The sequence below is a fragment of the Gorilla gorilla genome, chromosome 17, assembly GCF_029281585.2.
Source record: "Gorilla gorilla gorilla isolate KB3781 chromosome 17, NHGRI_mGorGor1-v2.1_pri, whole genome shotgun sequence".
In the NCBI taxonomy this organism is placed as follows: Eukaryota; Metazoa; Chordata; class Mammalia; order Primates; family Hominidae; genus Gorilla; species Gorilla gorilla.
The window spans coordinates 104,783,758-104,801,949 of NC_073241.2; the positions used below are offsets into that span (position 1 = coordinate 104,783,758).

At 42.6% G+C, this 18,192-nt stretch overlaps 1 protein-coding gene across 2 annotated transcripts in view; it reads right to left on the bottom strand.

Annotated features, from left to right (window-relative positions):
- The window catches only part of SMIM21 (small integral membrane protein 21), a 37,437-nt gene that overhangs the window by 3,891 nt on the left and 15,354 nt on the right, over positions 1-18,192 (bottom strand). For both annotated transcript variants that reach the window (XM_004059560.3, XM_063699316.1), the window contains exon 2: positions 14,679-14,939. In XM_004059560.3, coding sequence (XP_004059608.2) covers positions 14,679-14,858 — 180 coding nt within the window. In that variant the 5' untranslated portion in view covers positions 14,859-14,939. The remainder of the gene's footprint in view (positions 1-14,678; positions 14,940-18,192) is intronic.

Sequence of the window (18,192 nt, forward strand, 5' to 3'; positions counted from 1 at the left end):
TTTGAGAACCAATATGACGTGATTGGGGTTGAGACAAAGAGACAACAGAGCCTTCACAAGTGGACAGCCAGAGTTCGGACTCCTTGGGGGACCAGCTTGACCCCCAGTAGTCCAGCCAAAGCCGCCCACCCAGCAGGGCCACTGGCCCAGAAGTCAGCGTAACAACTGTGTAAGAGAGGCCAGTGGGCATTCACAGGATGCTGTGGGAGGCTGAGACCCCTTATTCCTGAGACAGGGGCGCACCGTGGAGAGGGATATGGGGAAGCAGGGAGATAGGAATTTGACTCAATGGGCACCTCAAAGATTGTGTCATCTGAGTCACTGAACATCTTTCGCAGGGCTTTGCATCAACTGAACATTTAACCCCCAGTTTTTTTTTTTTTAATCAAAAGAAACTGAGCTGGCACACTTGAAAAAACAGACTGACCGTTCTTCAAAATATTAAATAGGGTTATCATACAACATAGCAGTTCTGGTCATAGACATATACCCAAGAGAAGTAAAAACATATGTCCACACAAAAACTTGTACTCAAGTGTTCAGAGCAGCATGACTCATAATAGTCAAAATGTGGAAATGATCCAAATGTTCATCAAGTGATGAATGGATATACAAAATTTGATAAATCCGTAGAGTGGAATATTAGTCAGCCACAAAAAGGAGTGAAGGCAGACACATGCTGCAACAAAGATGAACTGGAAAACATTATACTTAGTGAGAGCCAGTCACAAAAGACCACATGTTGGATGATTCAATTTATCTGAAATGTCCAGAATAGGTAAAGTCATAGAAACAGGATGTGGTTGTCAGGGTCTCTAAGGATGGGGAGGAAGGAGTGACTGCTGATGGTCATGAGATTTCTTTACGGGGTTATAAAAATATTCTAAAATTAGTTATGGTAAAAGTTTCACAATTCTGTGAGTATATTAAAAACCACTGAATTGGACACTTAAGGCTACATTTTATAGTAAGTAAATTATATCTCTACATGTTATTTAGAAACATTTTGTCCTTAATTTATCATAGTAGGACTTGAGAATTCAGTAAAAGACTTGAATTCTCACTAATTGAGCTCAATAAGTTTTACTGTGAGATCAGATCAGTTATGAAAATTAAAATTCTGTATTAAAAATAATGCTACACTTTTCTTGCAAATCCCCCCCCCGCCCCCACATTAATCAATCTTTTTTCCTACAGGACTTCCCAGAGGTTTTACACAGATGTCATTATGTCCGGTGAGGGTTCAAGGTTGAAGTGTTTCCCAAAACAGCTGCTCCTTGCACCTCTGCAATCTCAGAGAATTTTGTGTGGCTCTCTTAGTGTCCTAGAGAAATCAGTTAGAGAGGTTGTCCTTTTAACTTTAAGAGTAAAAAGAGGCTTTACTGATTTATATGGAAGGAGAAAAACCTTGGAAACAGAGTTAGGAGATAAATGTGTTTCTATAGAACAGAAACATTTAATTTAAAGGGACCTGAAGAGGAAGGCAGCCCCAGTGACCCTTCCTGGGGTGAGAGCTGTGCCAGGTGCGATCACACCACACCCTCATCTTTCCAGCCAGGCCGTGAGGCCAGCGGGATGTCCCATGTAGCACAAAGAGATATGGAGAAGTCAGTTTGCTTATGGGCAAACAGCGAGAAGGTGATGGGATGGGGCTCTGGCCTCAGGGATGTCTCATGGTTCCCATGCCCTTTTCTTTAAACTTCACAATCAGAAAATATGGAGCCAATAGCACTGACTCAAGCCAATTTCAGGAAAGAGCAGTGAATTAATAAATTACTTGTGCTGTGTTCACCTCTGTTTTGATTGGCTGGAGTATTTCTACTGTGATAAGTGAAATTTATCCATCACCTGTAAATTTCAAGTGTACAAGAGACATAAAAGTCCAAATTTTTTTTTTTACTAATGGCCTTAATGAGCAAAGACACTGTCATTTTAGTGACACGTTTTTGGAATGGAGGCGGAACACAATCAGTTTGTTAGTTGTTGTCTATAACTGTTTTATCCTTTAGTTTTCAAATCTACCACTCAGATTGAACTGTTCTTTGCAATGCGTTGCTTCAGGAATGTTTGACCATTTGTCTCTTCTTCATTCAACAATACAAAAAAGAAGACCACCCATAGTTGTAATCTGACACTTCTAGCTGTTCAGTTATGACTTCTCTGAATGTACAGATATCATTTCTGATCAACCAAGATAAGCCACGTTACAGTATTAATCCACTGGCACTTAAAAATAAGTAGCAAATACAATCAACAAGATTCTTATTTAGTGACTACATTTTATTAGGGGTGTCCATGTCAGGACTAAAAATGGAATATTTACTTTTCCTTCCTTGACCTGAAACTTTATGAATTATTTTAAGATTACACATACAAGTAGAAGCAATATTATGTAGAAATCTGATGAATAATATATAGTTTATGTAATTAACTCAGAGGAGGGAGGATTTCTTTCCATTATTAAGGGGGTGTGTTTAGGATACAGCACTTGGGAGTTTCACACTAATAATGTCCTTGCATGGGGTGGAGGATCACTCTTCCTTCAACTGATAGGACTGTTGAAATCCCTGAAAACTTTGGAAGCATCCCAGTGCACTTGCTATCCTGTCTGCCTGATGCCTGTATCACTCCAAGTCCTGTGCATAGTAATGGATTTTTAAAATCATTGTGACAAGGGATGAAGTGCATGTCCCTTGTCCTAGAGCCCATATCACATTGTAGTAGATGTCTCATAGTGACAACACCCCCGTCCCCCCAATCTCAGCGGTTTGTAACAATGAACACTTCTTTCTTGTTTAAAATGTCTCACTACTGTGACACTGTGTATCTTCTTATTCCCAGACTCAGGCTAAGGAGCAGAGATCTGGGAGAACAGGCCCTTTTCACGGAAGATGAGAAGTACAAGGGGAAGAACCAAAGCACACAATTGCTTTTAAAGCTTCTGCTCAGATATGCTGCACATCACACTCCTCATGCTGTTGTGGGCAAAGCAAGCTACAGGCCAAGCCTGGTAGTGGATCAGCTCCCTCAAGTCTCATGGCGATGGGGGAGTGTATCTGCTGTTACTGAGAAAAGAGAGGGGTAAATAGTTGTGACAGATGATACAAATGTGCACACCTCGCCTGACACAACTCCAGTGGAACAGGCTGTCTGTTGTACTGGAACCAATGTGAGCTTTTGGATTTTCGTTGTCTGTGCATGAGAGAGATTCCAATGGACACCAAGCTTATCCACAGCCTCCATCCAGAGATATCTGGACTTACTGAACACTCAGTCACTGCCTGCAAAAAGGAGATACTGAGTTTCCAGTACATAAGAACTCCTAGATGCATGAATATCTAAGAAGAAATTAAATGTGAAGATCTGATCAGAAACATAGTGGAACCAGTGAACACTGGCCAGAAGAAAAAAAAAAGTCCCATTCCACTGCCTGGACAATAGCAGGAAGGAATTCCTTATAGTTTCATGCCCTGTATTGGCTTTAGAGTCATTAATGAACAGTATCTATGTTGTATGATCCGTGAAGTAGTGAGAATTGTTCACACCTGAAACCATTTTCCTACTGGCTACAGAAACGTTACCATCATATGATTTATTATTAAGTGTTGTTTTCCTTGTCAACATTTTGTGGTTTAACAGCCCACCTAAGTGTGAATCAGTTATCAACTGGCTTTCTTATTGAAAAGACAGACGAGGCTGCATGAGAATGCTCAGCACGTGGGTAGGAAGCAGTGGATGAAAATAGCAGAAGTAGGACCCAGAAGATGAACTCTTTTACATTTGATTATTCAGATTATATTTAAGTTCCCATCCTGCTGAAATCTCTTCAGCAGCAAGTTAACCTCCAACCTAAGAAAGATGGAAGAAATCAAGAGTTGAAGATGGAGGGGACAGGGACAGTCTCTGTATCCGTGTGCTCCCTGAGGTGGGGGCCCCTACCTCTCCCATCTTTGCACTCCTCATGCCTACTGTGTACCTGGTGCAGACCAGCTGCCCTGAAATGTTTGAGGTGCTGTGTTACCATTGCCTCTTTTGATTGCCCACCGAGTGCCTCCTGAGTCATGCACCCCATCACAGCCCTCACGCAAGGCCTGGAGACAAACTCAGCACACACCGGCCTAGTATTAATTCATAACCATCATCATGTACCTAAGATTCTACCTACCTGGACGTTGATTGATGAAATTTATAAAGTATTAGAAGGACTTCAAATCGACTTACAACTATCACATATGAAATGCACAAAACCAGCTTTTAAAGCCTTCTATAATTTGTTTAAGACTGAAGAACTTTAAGACCATTACTCTTATTTATTTATTTATTTATTTATTTATTTATTTATTTATTTTTTGAGGGACAGAGTCTCGCTCTGTCGCCCAGCCTGGAGTGCAGTGGCACAATCTCGGCTCACTGCAAGCTCTGCCTCCCGGGTTCACACCATTCTCCTGCCCCAGCCTCCCAAGTAGCTGGGACTACAAGTGCCCGCCACCACGACTGGCCAATTTTTTGTATTTTTAGTAGAGATAGGGTTTCACTGTGTTAGCCAGGATGGTATCAATCTCCTGACCTTGTGATCTGCCCGCCTCGGCCTCCCAAAGTGCTGAGATTACAGGCATGAGCCACTGTGCCCGGCCCTAGACCATTACTTTTAAAATGTAAAAAAAAAAAAAAAAAAAAGGAAAAAGGAAAAGGAAATAAAGAAGCAGCAGTGGGAATCAAGACAGAGGAAGGAGATGCTACCTGCCTGCTCCCATCCATCTCCTCTTCACAGTCAGAAACACTAAGAGGAACCCTGTGCTACAGGAGAAGACATTCCAGAAATTTTGTCTTAGGACTTTAACCATTCTGATATATGACTGGGTCATAAACTTCCTTTTCAGAAGCTATTGATCACCCCATCACCTCTGCAAATGGGGTGTCTATAAAATGCCGTCTGTTGTTGGCACATTGGCTACTGGTTCATGAATGGTTAAATTTGTTGCAACTTTTGCTTCTGTCCTGTAATGAAGGAAAAGAAACTTTCTTCTAGGAGTGCAGTATCAAATTTGTCTGGGTAGGTTGAGTTTGTAGGTGTTGCAGGTGCACCTAGGCTTAAAGCATTTGGAGGTATCCTTGCATCTGTGTTAAGAGGCTCTCTCTGTAGGGGAGAGATCATTGACTCATTGGCCTGTATACTGATGTAATGTCAAGGGGAGGGCCCAGTACCTTTTCTGAAAGGGGCAGCTCTTCCTCAGATTGGGAATTGGAATTGGGAGGTTGTCTTGGCCAGAACTGAGAAAGAAAGAGCTCTGGATTGACGTCTCATCTTAAACTTCGTAGAATCTGGATTTGAGAGACAGAGCACTCACAGGAGACTGGGGCAAAAGAGTGCTTTGTAGGACCATAGATCTGCAGTGATACGTCTCTCTCGTAACCCAAAGTTAAAGACCCATAAACTCCCTGTGGTAGGTGCTTTCTTCTGCGGCAAATTCCCCTTGAGTATCTGTCCCTTTCCTGCAGAGTCTTGTTTAAATGTTCCCAGCTGTGCTATAGGGAATCAGGGAGGAGCTGTGGACACATACTGGTCCATGTGGGGGCTGTGGTGGTGACCAGTGAGAGGTCTCCTTGATGACAGCGACTCTGAGGACACAGAGCTGGTGCTATGAGACCTGGTAACTAAGTTCCCAAGGAGCTTTTCTCTTCTTTGCCAACCTTGAAGATCCGGCTATTATTTTATGAAGCTGGATGGAATCTTCCCACATGTAGAGTTCTCAGGTCCAGGTATTATTTTATGAAGTCGGATGGAATCTTCCCGCACATGGAGTTCTGAGGTTTCTCAGGTTGCTCTCTGGCTCAGTGATGCTGCGTGAGAATGTTTAACCATATCTCCACAGCACAAGCTTTGGATCTGATGTCAAGAAGCTTTTGTGAGTATTAAAAATGAACTGCATCTCCCTGAATCAAAATAAATACTACTATATGCACTTCAATGGAAACAAAATCTGGGATTCTTTTTGGGCCCTAAGCAAAATGTAGAAATTCATTTTCCCATCAGACTTTTCAGTAACTTTCTTTTAACCTAATGAGACACTCCACAGGAGACTAACATTTCTTTCACTAAATTCCAAGTGTAGGTTTCCTGGGTTGTCCATTTAATTGTTAAAGTGAGAGAGATTCTGCTGGAAGACAAGCACCATGGAACAGCAGGAGGAAAGCTGAATGGAGGTTACTTGGGAGCTACCCCAGGAAGAAGCCCTGTGCAGACCATCATCGCAGGGTGGAGAGTAGCCATGAGACATGTGTGGTGGCCTCTGGATGCTGCTGTGCTGCCTCATGGGAATTTTCACAGATCTTCCACTTTTGTAAATGGTGCCCAATAAGCAGAAAATTAAGTGGTACTTAACACACACATGTTGACCAAATACTTGCAGCGTTATCCCCATAGTGTGGATGGCTTTTGACAAGGTGCCTGATGAAGAGAGATGCACATATATATATAGTTGTGAGTCCCAGCCTACAGAAGCTCATGATGGGTGCTCCACAGTGTTGGTGTTGAGTAAAAATGCCCAGGACAGTATGCACTGTGCTTGACGCACAGTAAGACTAATAAAATACCTGTTATTATGTGAACAGGGAACATATGCACAGCATACAAATCAGTAGCCCAGTGCTGTTCTGATGGTCTTGTCCTGAGTGGTTTTTCCCATCTAGTTGGAGACAAGACTCATTTTCTAGAAAGAAGAGCAAACAATGGTGGGTCCCACCAAGGCCATGGACAAGGGAAAGGCAGAAACGTGCAGAGGGAGCAGAGACAGAGGAGGCTTGAGACCTGTGTGGAGGGACAGGAAGGGAGCTCGGAAGCCCATTTTGTAGCAGATCCCAAATTGTGAAAGTTGATAGTTGTGGAGCACACATATGCAGAGTAACATCTAGAATTCTCAGAGTTGGTGATTTAAAGAAAAGAGAAAAAAAACACTGACTAAAAGTTAATCTTCAATTTCCCATAGGCCTTAAACTTCCAGTTGCTAAAAGACAGTGGGGTGCAGGGGGTGGAAAGAGACCTCATCTGGGAGGGATGGCTTTGCCTATGACAGTTGAGACGGGTGCCAAGGAAGGACGAAGTTGCTCTCTGCCAACTAGACTCAGGGGGGAAAAGCAACCATAATCATGTTTATTTTCATGATAAGCATATGCAAATCAGGCCACTACAATCTGTAAACATGGTAATTCCTCTTTATGGATAAGTTCAACTTAAAAGTTGTGAACAAGAGCAAAAGGATATAATTTTCTAGTTTTCTAATGAGCTCAGAGTTTATGCCCAGTTATAGTTGAGCTCTGGAATGGTTTTCCTAGCTCTTCCTGTCCTTCTGTAGTTCTGGTAGAGAACCTATGAGGACCAGAAACAGAGCAAAGGTGGTTTAAATCCTGGCTGAACCAATTGCCCTCCACATGATCTAGGACAATTGACCCAACCTTTGTAGGCCTCAGTTTCCTTTCCTACAAAATAAGCAGGATAACCAGGAGGTCAAAGTGAAGTGACAAGATGTGAATCTGCTCTGTAAGATAATAAGCACTATTTGCTGGGAAGGGATTGCGGCTTCTTAACTGTCCTTTAAGTGTGGTTGTCTGTGGATTAAGGAAGGAAAATTGGGTGTTAATTCTAAACAGCCCTCTGAATCAACTGGGGCTGAAGACCTGGTTGAGGGTAATCTATAGTCAGTGGATTTTAGGTGGTTAACTTCAAATAATTAGGAACAACACTGAAATATTTTACCATATCTAGTGCATCTGCTGAAAATTCTTTTTGAAAACTTAAACCCTGTAGTAGATTAAACCAGCCTTGGGCTACAGCCTGAAGCATGTGCCAATGCAACGTGGGCCCGCTAAGACCAGGAGAAGTACCAGGTGATAGAAAACAAAATGAATTTGGTGAATCTTACCTTCCCCACCCCTCCCTCCTTTTCCTCCCTTCCCTCATTTGAGGTTTAGATGTCCTGTTTCCTATAAACTCTCACATGCCCTGGTTTTTGACTAAAGCATTTGTGATTAGACGAGGACATGGATAACTAATGAGAAGCCTCGTCACCCACGCAGCAGAGGAGCAGTGGAGAGATCACTCCTGAGTGTGCGTGCTGTGCTTAGCATAGCAGTGCGGCTCATAACCGTAGGTGGGTGTTTAACAGTGCCACTTGGTGATTTTTATGATGTCATGCCACAGTCTTCTTATGTCAGTTGGGCTCCTCCCACACCTATTATGAGGCATGAGAATGAAAGATCCCGCAGTTTATGGGCTGAGTCGCAGTAGATGATTTGTAGGATTAAGATTAATCAGTGGCCTCTGATTAGAGTCTTAGTTAAATGAATCTGCTCCCTCCGTGGGTCTTCGGTATTTAGAGACTTGGTCCTGGTTATCCTGTTAACCCGCTTTATTAGAGAATCTTATTGCTTTATTTATGGGATTGTGAGAGCCCAAAGGTTTTTACTTTCAGCTGCTGCTGCTATTTTGCCCCTAAAAATAGAGAGTAAGCCATATTTTTTTTCTTTGGAAGAAAATGTTTTCTTTAAACTGTCATAGAAAAGGAGACTTTTCAAGCACATAGAAGTTATCTCAACTTTGGACTTGTGAAGAGAGCTGTCTGCATACACCGCATCTGGAATGAATAGGCACGATTCCGTCCCTCTGAGGGGTCTGCGGTGTCCCAGTCAGTGCAGAGGAGTTCAGGACGCCAGTTCGATGCCTCTGAAGGAACAGCCATCATCATCCCTGGAAACATAGATTGTTGGTTGGTAGAGGTTATTGCTAAATTCGAAGAGTGTGCATCAGACACTAAAGCTGGTCCTTTTGTGAAGTGGGGTTTGGAGGCTGCACATTGCCAGAAAGAACCTGGCTTGCATCCCTTCCCTCTTCGTCACTCCCTGGCTTTTGGAGCCTCTTTATTAGGCTTGCTTGTGAAGTGTGTCCCTGCACTCGGGTTCTCTTTCTGGATCTCAGTCCCCCTCGGATTGTCTGGTCCTTACTGTGACCTTCACGCCTGACTCTGTTTTCTGAGTCCTGCTACCTAGTTCCAGCTCCAAGTCTCAAGTTCCCATGCAGGCCTCAGGCACACACAGACACATGTTCACTGTTGGGAAGATTCCACCCTGCCTCTGTGGCAGCCGTGCTGTGAGGCCTTTGAGAAGCCATGCACTATGTCAGCAGCGTTCTGTTCCCCCAGACTCTCAGACCCTGTGTGCCCCTCTCTGCACCGTGACCCTGTTTGTGGGACCCCGCTTTGGCTGTTTTGTCTCTTTGTTCTCTTCTCTTCCTCTTGAAAAGTGGACTCCCCTGGAGCTGTTCTTGACTGTTGTGTGATGTTGTCTACATTCCCTTTTGTGTTTTATTCACTAACTTCAAATTCCTGATCATCTGCCTGCAGACCACGCATAGAGCTTCTCCTAGTCAGCCTCACTGGCATCCCCAAACACTCCATTTGCCTGGCCAACCTCCAGCTCCACCTTTCTGTGATTTCCCTGCTCCTGTGAATGGTATCACCAGCCATCTAGTTAGCCGCTGCCATTGTCAGCCATCCCCTTCCTCCCACCCCTGGTGGTTCTGGCTTCATGTACCCTTCCCACCCCTCTTTAATATCTCAGAGTTCTGCACTAATCTGGACCCTCATGCTGCTGGAGGGTACGCATGGCTGCACTGGTCACTCAGCGGCCCAGCTATCTCCATAGAATGGCCTAATGCCCATGTCTAAATCATGTTACTCTCATGCTCAGCCAATCCTCAGACCTTCAAGGGGTGCTCACAGGTTGCAAAAGGAAGCCCAAACATTTCAAAGTATTGGCCATACCCCATGTTCCCTGTCCTAATCTACTTGTAGCTGCACCAAACCCTTCACTTTATACAGCCTCCCTCTGGTCCTGGGGACTGTCTCTTAATGTTGCCCCTTTTGTGTCCTTTGCTTGTGTGAGTCCTTCTCTCTGGGACACTCAACTCTTCTGACCAAATCCCAGCTCAAACACAGTCTCCTTCAAGAAGCCTTTGTTGGTCTCTGAGGAGATCCTTCTTTCCCTGGGCTTCCCCAGCCCACCCGCTAAGTTGAGTATCCTGGAGGCACTTGCCCCGGCCTCTAGCTGCCCAGGAGTGATTTGTGTTCTTAGAAGCCTCATCTTCCTTTCAACTCTAAGTCCATTGAGTCAAGAACCTTGTCTTCTTAATGTATGTATCTTTCACTTACTGTATGAACTTGCTTTACTATGGTAAGCCCTGACAAATGATTGATTTCATCTTGTTGGAAGAAAGACTGCCTGGCTTCCATGAGGGGAGTTTTATATGTCTTACATACTCTGCAAAAATCCTTACTGAGAGTTTTCTCCTATTTTAAATCAGACTCCAATTTGTGGATTAAAATTAGGAGGTGACATGAAAGAATTTACAAAACATGATTCTTCTTTGGTCGTAATTTTTTGAGTGATATTTTTTCTTAATTCCATGTACATCTATCTCTTTTGTTGTTTTAAGACCTTGAACTGGGGCAAGCCCTTGATAGTTTCTTTAAGGAAGAAAAGAAAAACACATAAATTTGAAAATTCAAGTAGCTAAAATGCTTCAAAAGTTAAGCTAATAGAATTAGCTCAAGAGAAATTATAATAACCTATATAATAACCTATATAGTCTCCAGTTAAGCATAATTTGCATAATCCCAGAATGGAATATGTCTGAACTTTCAGGAAAAAACTAATAAGATCAGCATTTATTGTTTTATTTTTTATTGCTTCTGAAAAATTGTATTGGTATTGCTTTGTGTGAATAGGTCTCCAGGAGTAAATTATGATCAAAATTCAAAGCCATCATAAATTAAATGTGTTTTTTTTCCTGCTTTGGTATACAAGACTTTCCATTAAGCTAGACTCATATAATATACCTTGGATATGTTCAAGAAAGCCCTGTAAATTATGGTAAGTATTTAAAATGGTAAGTAGACATTGGAAAAGGCCACATTAGGATTAATGAATGAAGGGGTTGATATTGAAAATGCACTTGTAAATAAATAACATAAAAAGTAAAAATGACACATTGTTAGGTTAGGGTTACAAGTAGAGTATGACACTAAATTGCAGGGTGGCAACAGCGTGTTCATGGAACTTCAGTTTCTTTGTAGGAGCGTTTCTAATTTCTGTCTAGCAAAATCTTCCCAGTTTCATCCAGTCTGAGTTCCATCCTGAGGCTTTTCCTGTGCCTTCCTTTCAGATGTGAGAAGTGCCTGAGATTTCCTTCCTTAGCAGTCAATCCCCTTCCTGCCAGCATTTGGAGGACTATTCACCCAACAGTAGGGGACCGATAGAAGGTAGAGCTGGCTTTGTCATAGAGATTGCATTTTCTCTCAGCAGCCCAGGACTAAATGATCTGGGGAAGGAGGAGGACGCAGGAATCATGTTACTTGTGACAAAATGGAGGCACTAAGCAAGAAATGCACACACAGGCCGGGGTGCACTTTAAATACATGTGCTCATCTGCCTCCAGGAAGGTTTGGGGCAGTGAACCGCGCTTTGAGGAAAACATAAAAAGAGGACAGTGCATATTTGGACTGTTATTTAAAAATTTGTGTGGCTTTGACAGAATAGAGTGGAGACACTTGGAAAAGTATCTCGGGTATATTTAAAGTTTTGGCACAAAGTTCAGTTAACACTCTCCTTAGGCATATAGACTTGCAGCTATATAAACTCAGCTTTCCTAAATTATCTATACATATATATGAATATGCATATGTTATATGATGAGAGAGATTTCCTTCTGAGATGTTCATTTTTTCTAACACCCAAGTTTGCATAGCCCCAGTTATGTGATTTGCAATACCTGTTAGATTTCCCATTTGCTAAAGAAGATGACTTCAGCTTGAACCACTAGAAATATGCTTTTAGAATTTATGCAGAGATGCTTCGCTCAGGTAAGTGGTAAGAAGAAATTCAAGAATAAAGGCTGGATTCTATATCATAGAAAGAATAATAATGTGGATGGAAAGTTTACAGTGTCATGTAAAGTACTGACAGGAAGCCTGAAGCTCTAAGAAACCATGAGAATTTCTAGATTTAAAAAGATGATTAGAGAGGCTCTGCTTCTGATAATAGTGGAGAAGCTTGCCCCAGAATAACCTTCCCACAGATAACAATTACAAAGTCTGGACAAGATGTAAAAACCAACTGTTCAAAAGCATTGGAGAATGATGAAAGGCAGGCAGCAACTGGGGAAGCAAGCCTCAAAAGATGGGGATTCACTGGGTACCATTTGCATTTCTTCTCCTTTTTTTTTTGCTTGCCTTAAGGTACTCCCAAAACTTCTTGGGTTCTGCCCATGCACGGCATGGGTAGAACCCAAGAAGAACTTTGTACCCTTATCTGCTTGAGAAGTCACCAGGCATAGTTTGAAGCTCATGGCAGCTAGAAAGTGGAGGGGGAATTCCAGAAATCAGGGGTACACAAAGGATAGCAACAAAATCTGTGCATGCGCTTTTTCCTGCCCCTGGGTAACCACTGGACTGCATGTGCATGGGGAAGCCCCCACATTTCCCTGCAAAAAGCAACAGCTGCAAGGCTAAAGACTCAGCAGTGTCCCCTCCTGCCGACTGCAAGGAGGACAGTTTGGAGTTTTGCCGTCAAGTTAAGTGGCTGCTAGAGCAAAAACTAATGTGCGTTAGAAGAACGTAACAGAATCCAAAGTCTCTAGACTATGCATCCACAGTGTGTAGTCTAATAAGAAATGATTACCCATGCACAGGAACCAGAAGATTTTACCCACAGCCAAGAGAAATGGACATTGATTTGATGTAGATGTTGGATTTAGCAGTCAAGGACTTTTAAAACAACATTTGTAAGTATGTTCAAGGACTTAAGGGAAAATGTGGTTATTATAAGTGGACAGACCAGGAATCTCAGCAGAGAAATAGAAGTTATAAAAATAGATGGAAATTCTAAAATGGAAAAGTGCAGTGTTGAAATACAAATGATTTCTGGATGGATCAAAGCAGTGATGGAATGAGAAAGTCAGCAGTAGATCCTAAAAGCAGTGGGTGAAAGTTAAAGGAGGAATAGGTCTCAGATTATGTCCCCGTAAATTACTTAATTACAAATGGAAAAGTAGAACCTCACAGTTCAGAAACCTGGTGAATTTCATTTTAAATAAGTGATCAAAGCTAACATCACTAATATTGGGACAGTGACATCCTGGGCTTCTCATTTGCTGCAATGAGAAGGATGCATTTGTGCGTAATTCCTGCCATAGTGCAGAACCAGAATCTAGTCACAAGGAAACCTCAGCAACCCCCAGTGAAGAGACATCTACAGAGTAAGTGGCCTGTACTTTTCACAGTGTTAAGATGAAGAAAGACAGAGGCTGAGCAACAGTTCCAGATGCAAAGAGACGAAGTAGACATGATAAGCAGATGCATGTGGGATCTGGCCCGTTCCTGGGCTGGAGGGGGAAGTTTTAAGGACACCATTGGGGCAGTTGACACAATTTGCATCTAGGCTGTGGATTAGATAATCGTATTGTTTCTATGTGAAAATGTTCTGCTTTGGATAATTGTACCTGGGCCATATAAGAGAAAGCCCTTGTTCTTATTGAATGCACACTCAGGTATTTAGGGGTAAAGGAACCCAAGGTTGCCAAATTACTTTCATTTCCATTTCTTTCCCTTTCTGTCTCTGTCTCTGTCTCTCTCTCCCTATCTCTTTCTTTCAATTGATAAAGCAAATGTATAGCAAAATAAAAACTGGTGAGTCTGGGTAAATAACAATGAATGGGCCCGGGGTGGTTCACGCCTATAATCCCAGCACTTTGGGAGGCCAGTGCGGATGGATCACGAGGTCAGGAGTTCAAGACCAGCCTGGCCAATATGGTGAAACCCTGTCTCTACTAAAAATACAAAAATTAGCTGGGTGTGGTGGTATGTGCCTGTAGTCCCAGCTACTCAGGAGGCTGAGGCAGGAGAATCACTTGAACGTGGGAGGTGGAGTTTGCAGTGAGCTGAGATTGTGCCACTGCACTCCAGCCTGGGTGACAGAGAAAGACTCCGTCTAAAATAAATAAATAAAAAATAACATTGAATGTTTCTTGTGTTGTTGCAAATTTTCTATAAATTTGCATTCATATTAAAATTCAAATGTTATAAATAGGCATAAATCAATAATTGATAGTTTTGAGCTCCTTCATTCCTAAAACCAATGACTTCCAAGTTTGTCTTCTTCTCACCCGCTATTTTGACACAATGAAGTCCTTTCTTGACAATTTATCTGACTTTGGCTTAGGAATCACCTTGTCTTTCAAAATTGTTCTCACATTATTTGAAAGAATATTTTTTATTCTTTTGTCTTGTGGATCCTCTCTTAGTCCCCTCCCATCTACTTAATTTAGGAAATTAACTAGAATTACCTAAAAAAATTGTGAATGAATGAATTTTGAAGTACTTGAAAATCACAGTTTGCTCTGAACCATTCAAAATAAAAATATTTACATACTAAATTTTTAAAAAGTGAGATACAGGTCTCCATACTATGAATGCTAAATTCTTTCTCTTTGCACTTCATCTTTCTCCATTTCTCCCCTTCTATACTCAATTGGCATGTGACTATCTCACTTCTACCAACCGCATCAGGTATTAAGGGGCATTAATTTATTTGAAGCGTGTAAAGTCATTCTGCTAATAAGTAACAAGTACCTCTAGTAGTTGGCACAAAAGGCACCAGTAATGAAGATTAACAGTTTGCATCAAAGCTATTCGCAGACCTTCCTTGACACCGGTGAGCACCTGAGGCTCTGCTGTCCTTTTCTGGATGCTCCTCTGGCCCTGGATCATCGATGCCACAAGATAAAATGTACTCACACAGCGAATATACATTCTGTGTCTTCTTACACATGCTAGGCTTCAGGGATTCAGCAGAGAACACAACGGAAAAATATCTTCATCCTTATGGAATTTCTATTTAATGAGAGAGCCAAACAATAAAAAAATAAAGACTAGGTTAGGTGGTTCACCATGGGGAACAGTTTGGAGATTCTTTGAAAAACTAAAAATAGAGCTACCATATGATCCAGCGATCCTGCTGCTAGGGATCCACCCAAAAGAAAGGAAATCAGTATATTGAAGAGATATCTGCACTCCCATATTTATTGCAGCACTATTCACAAAAGCCAAGATTTGGAAGTAACCTAAGTGTCCATCAACAGATGAATAAATTTAAAAAAAGGGGTACATATACACAATGGAGTACTATTCAGCCATGACAAAGAATGAGATTCAGTCATTTGCAACAGCTTGGATAGAACTGGATGTCATTATGTTAAGTGAAATCAGCCAGGCACAGAAAGACACGCATCACATGTTCTCACTTATTTGTGGGAGCTAAAAATCAAAACAATTGAATTCAAGGAGATAGAGACTAGAAGGATGGTTACCAGAGGCTGGAAAGGGTAATGGGGGAGGGGAAGGGGAGAGGTGGGGATGGTTAATGGGCACAAAAAAAATTAGAATGAGTAAGACATGCTATTCAATAGCACAACAGGGTGACTATAGTCAACAATAATGTAATAGTACATTTAAAAACTATAATTGGATTGTCTGTAACACAAAGGATAAATGCATTGCATGCCAGTATCAGAACATCTCATGTGCCCCATAAATATATACACACCTAGTATGTACCCACAAAAATTAAACGTTGACTAAGTTAGAGAGTGATAGGTACTCAGGAGAAAAACAAGACAGGAAAGAAGCATAAAAAACACTGGTAAGGAAGTGGGTACATTTGAGAGTGGTCAGGGAGTGTGACCTTGAAGTTAAAGTATGAAGGCGAAGAGAAAGGGGCCACATGGAAGGCCAGGTAAGAAACAGCAAGAGCAGAGGTTCCTGAGTAGGAGACTGCCTGACTTGGTCAAAACCAGTCAGGAGGTGAGTGTGGGGAGGGGTGGAGATGTGAGTGGAGCAGTGAGACCTTGGGGATCATAGAGGTACTCAATATTTTCTTTGGATGAGATGGGAAGCCAGCGGAGGTTCTGCAGCAGAGGAATGGCATGATCTGACACAGGAGAGTAAACAAGAGAGATTTGTGGGAGGAAGTAGGGAGAATGTCACGAAGCCACTGCCAGGATCTGGGCCACAATGTTGGTGGCTTGGACCAGGGTAGGAGAGATGCAAGTGGTGAGAAGTGGTTGGGCTCTGTGTGTATTTTTAAGGAAGAGTAAACAAGATCTGTGGATTGACTCAATGCACATTGGGAGTGAAAGAGAGGAGCCAAGGAGGATAATAAGGTGCTTGGCCTGAGTAACTGCAAGAATGAAGTTGCCATTTGCTGCGATAGGGAAGGCTGTGAGGGAGGATACCTGGAGCTCAGCTGGGGAAATGTGAAGCTTGAGAGCCTATTAAATATCCCCATGAGATGTCAAGGCCATAGTTTGATTTTTAAGTCTGGAGTTTAGAGTAGGGAATCAGGCTGAAGATACACGTTTGGGAGACATCAGCCTATAAACACTACTTAAAGATATGAGACTGTAGGAGATGGTTGAGTGGGCAGGTCTCACTAGAAAGGAGAAGACTCAGAGATTGAGGTCTGAGCATGACCACCATTGGGTGGTCATGCTGCCCACTTACCAGCAGTGTTCATGGGGACATCTAGGCCAAGGAGTGGGGAGAGCCACTGGGAAAAGGGAGCAAACTTGAATCACTGCCTCTGGCTGAGACAGACTCCATCCTAATTGCAGGCACCTGGCATTGACTTTTCAAGACTGCTCCTATCACGAGGACTGGAGTCAAAAAACACTGGAGTCAAAAATATTAAGCTGATCCCTGGGCACCACTCTTGTATTTCTAGATAGAGGTGCCCCCCGAGCAGGTGAAAGCATAAGAGAGAGATGGGAGGGCATTTGAGTTGTCAACAGGGAAATCCCCTAATCATCTACAGTTCCCAAATAGAGCCTCTCTGGGGGTCGCCCAGGCAAACACCAGCTGCCAGAGGTGATCCCCTTAGTCACTGAGCAACCCAGTTCAGGGTCCTGCTAAGGGCTCACCCACATTGAGAATAATTCTAGAGTTTGCCAGTTTTCCCACATTCTTTTCTTGGGAGTCTGGATGTTGGCTCACAATTTTGGCATGTGACTGTCTGTCTGCAGATGTTCATCTGTCTCCCTTAACCTTCACAGTGAAGCAAATATACACAGATGAAAGATGCAATGTGAAGTACTGAACAGGTTAAGTTAAAAATGTTCCCTGACACTCTGGAGGCACAGACACTAACCGTGTTTTTCCATCTAAGCAGGTATCTGTGCTGAATTGCTGGGACAAATGCACCGAACATTGCCTTCACCTTCAGCGTCGCCTTCATTCTGCCCCTGTTGAACTAGGCTAGCATTAGTCTCACCAGGGAACTGGGAAAATAAGTAACTGGGCAAGAAGGGAAAGTGAAATTCAGGGTTGAACATCCTTGTTTTATTGATGGCATGCATCCCCAAGTGTCCTATTATCCCCTGAGCAGCCTTGCGTACATGCTAAACAGAAGTGGTTGTCCTGGGGGTAATGGATGGTCCCCTGGGACTTTCTCCAGAAGAAAACTGCCCCTATATGGGCATCAACTGCTCTCAAGAGGGATGGAACTTTATTCATGTTCTTCCATCATAAACCTGGGCTCAAATGAGAACCCAGCTACCCATCCTGGAAAAAAAAATCACTGTTTTTTTTTTTGCTTTGCATTTTAGGAATCTCTCCTTGAGCAAAGACCTTGATCAATTCAGAGGCTGGTGAGTTTCCTTGGTTCTTGCTGATGAGGCTAACTGCATTCAATTCCAAGGCCAGTTAGCTTGGGTCTGTTCTAAGGATGCTGTCAACATTCTTATCCTGTGCGAACACTTCGAACCTTGTGGGTTGTTGGTCACGAATGGTGACAACCGTTCTTTATACCGCTTCATGTCGCAGGGGAAAATGTGTGTGTCTTGGACTCCAAGGGCGGCAGCATCCCCTCCACCCAAAGAAAGCAGCCCATTTGTTTTGATGAATACTCCTCAGGACTTCCAGGAAAGTGTTCTGCTGGAGGAGTAATGGGAATGGTGGCACTGCGAACATTGACACAGGTCTCACGCCAGGGTGGTTTTTAAGGAGCTTACTCACTCTTTCAGATAGGTTATTGCAGATTTGTCTGTTGTGAAACCTTTCTACATATTCCTTCTATTTATCCTGAAGATTT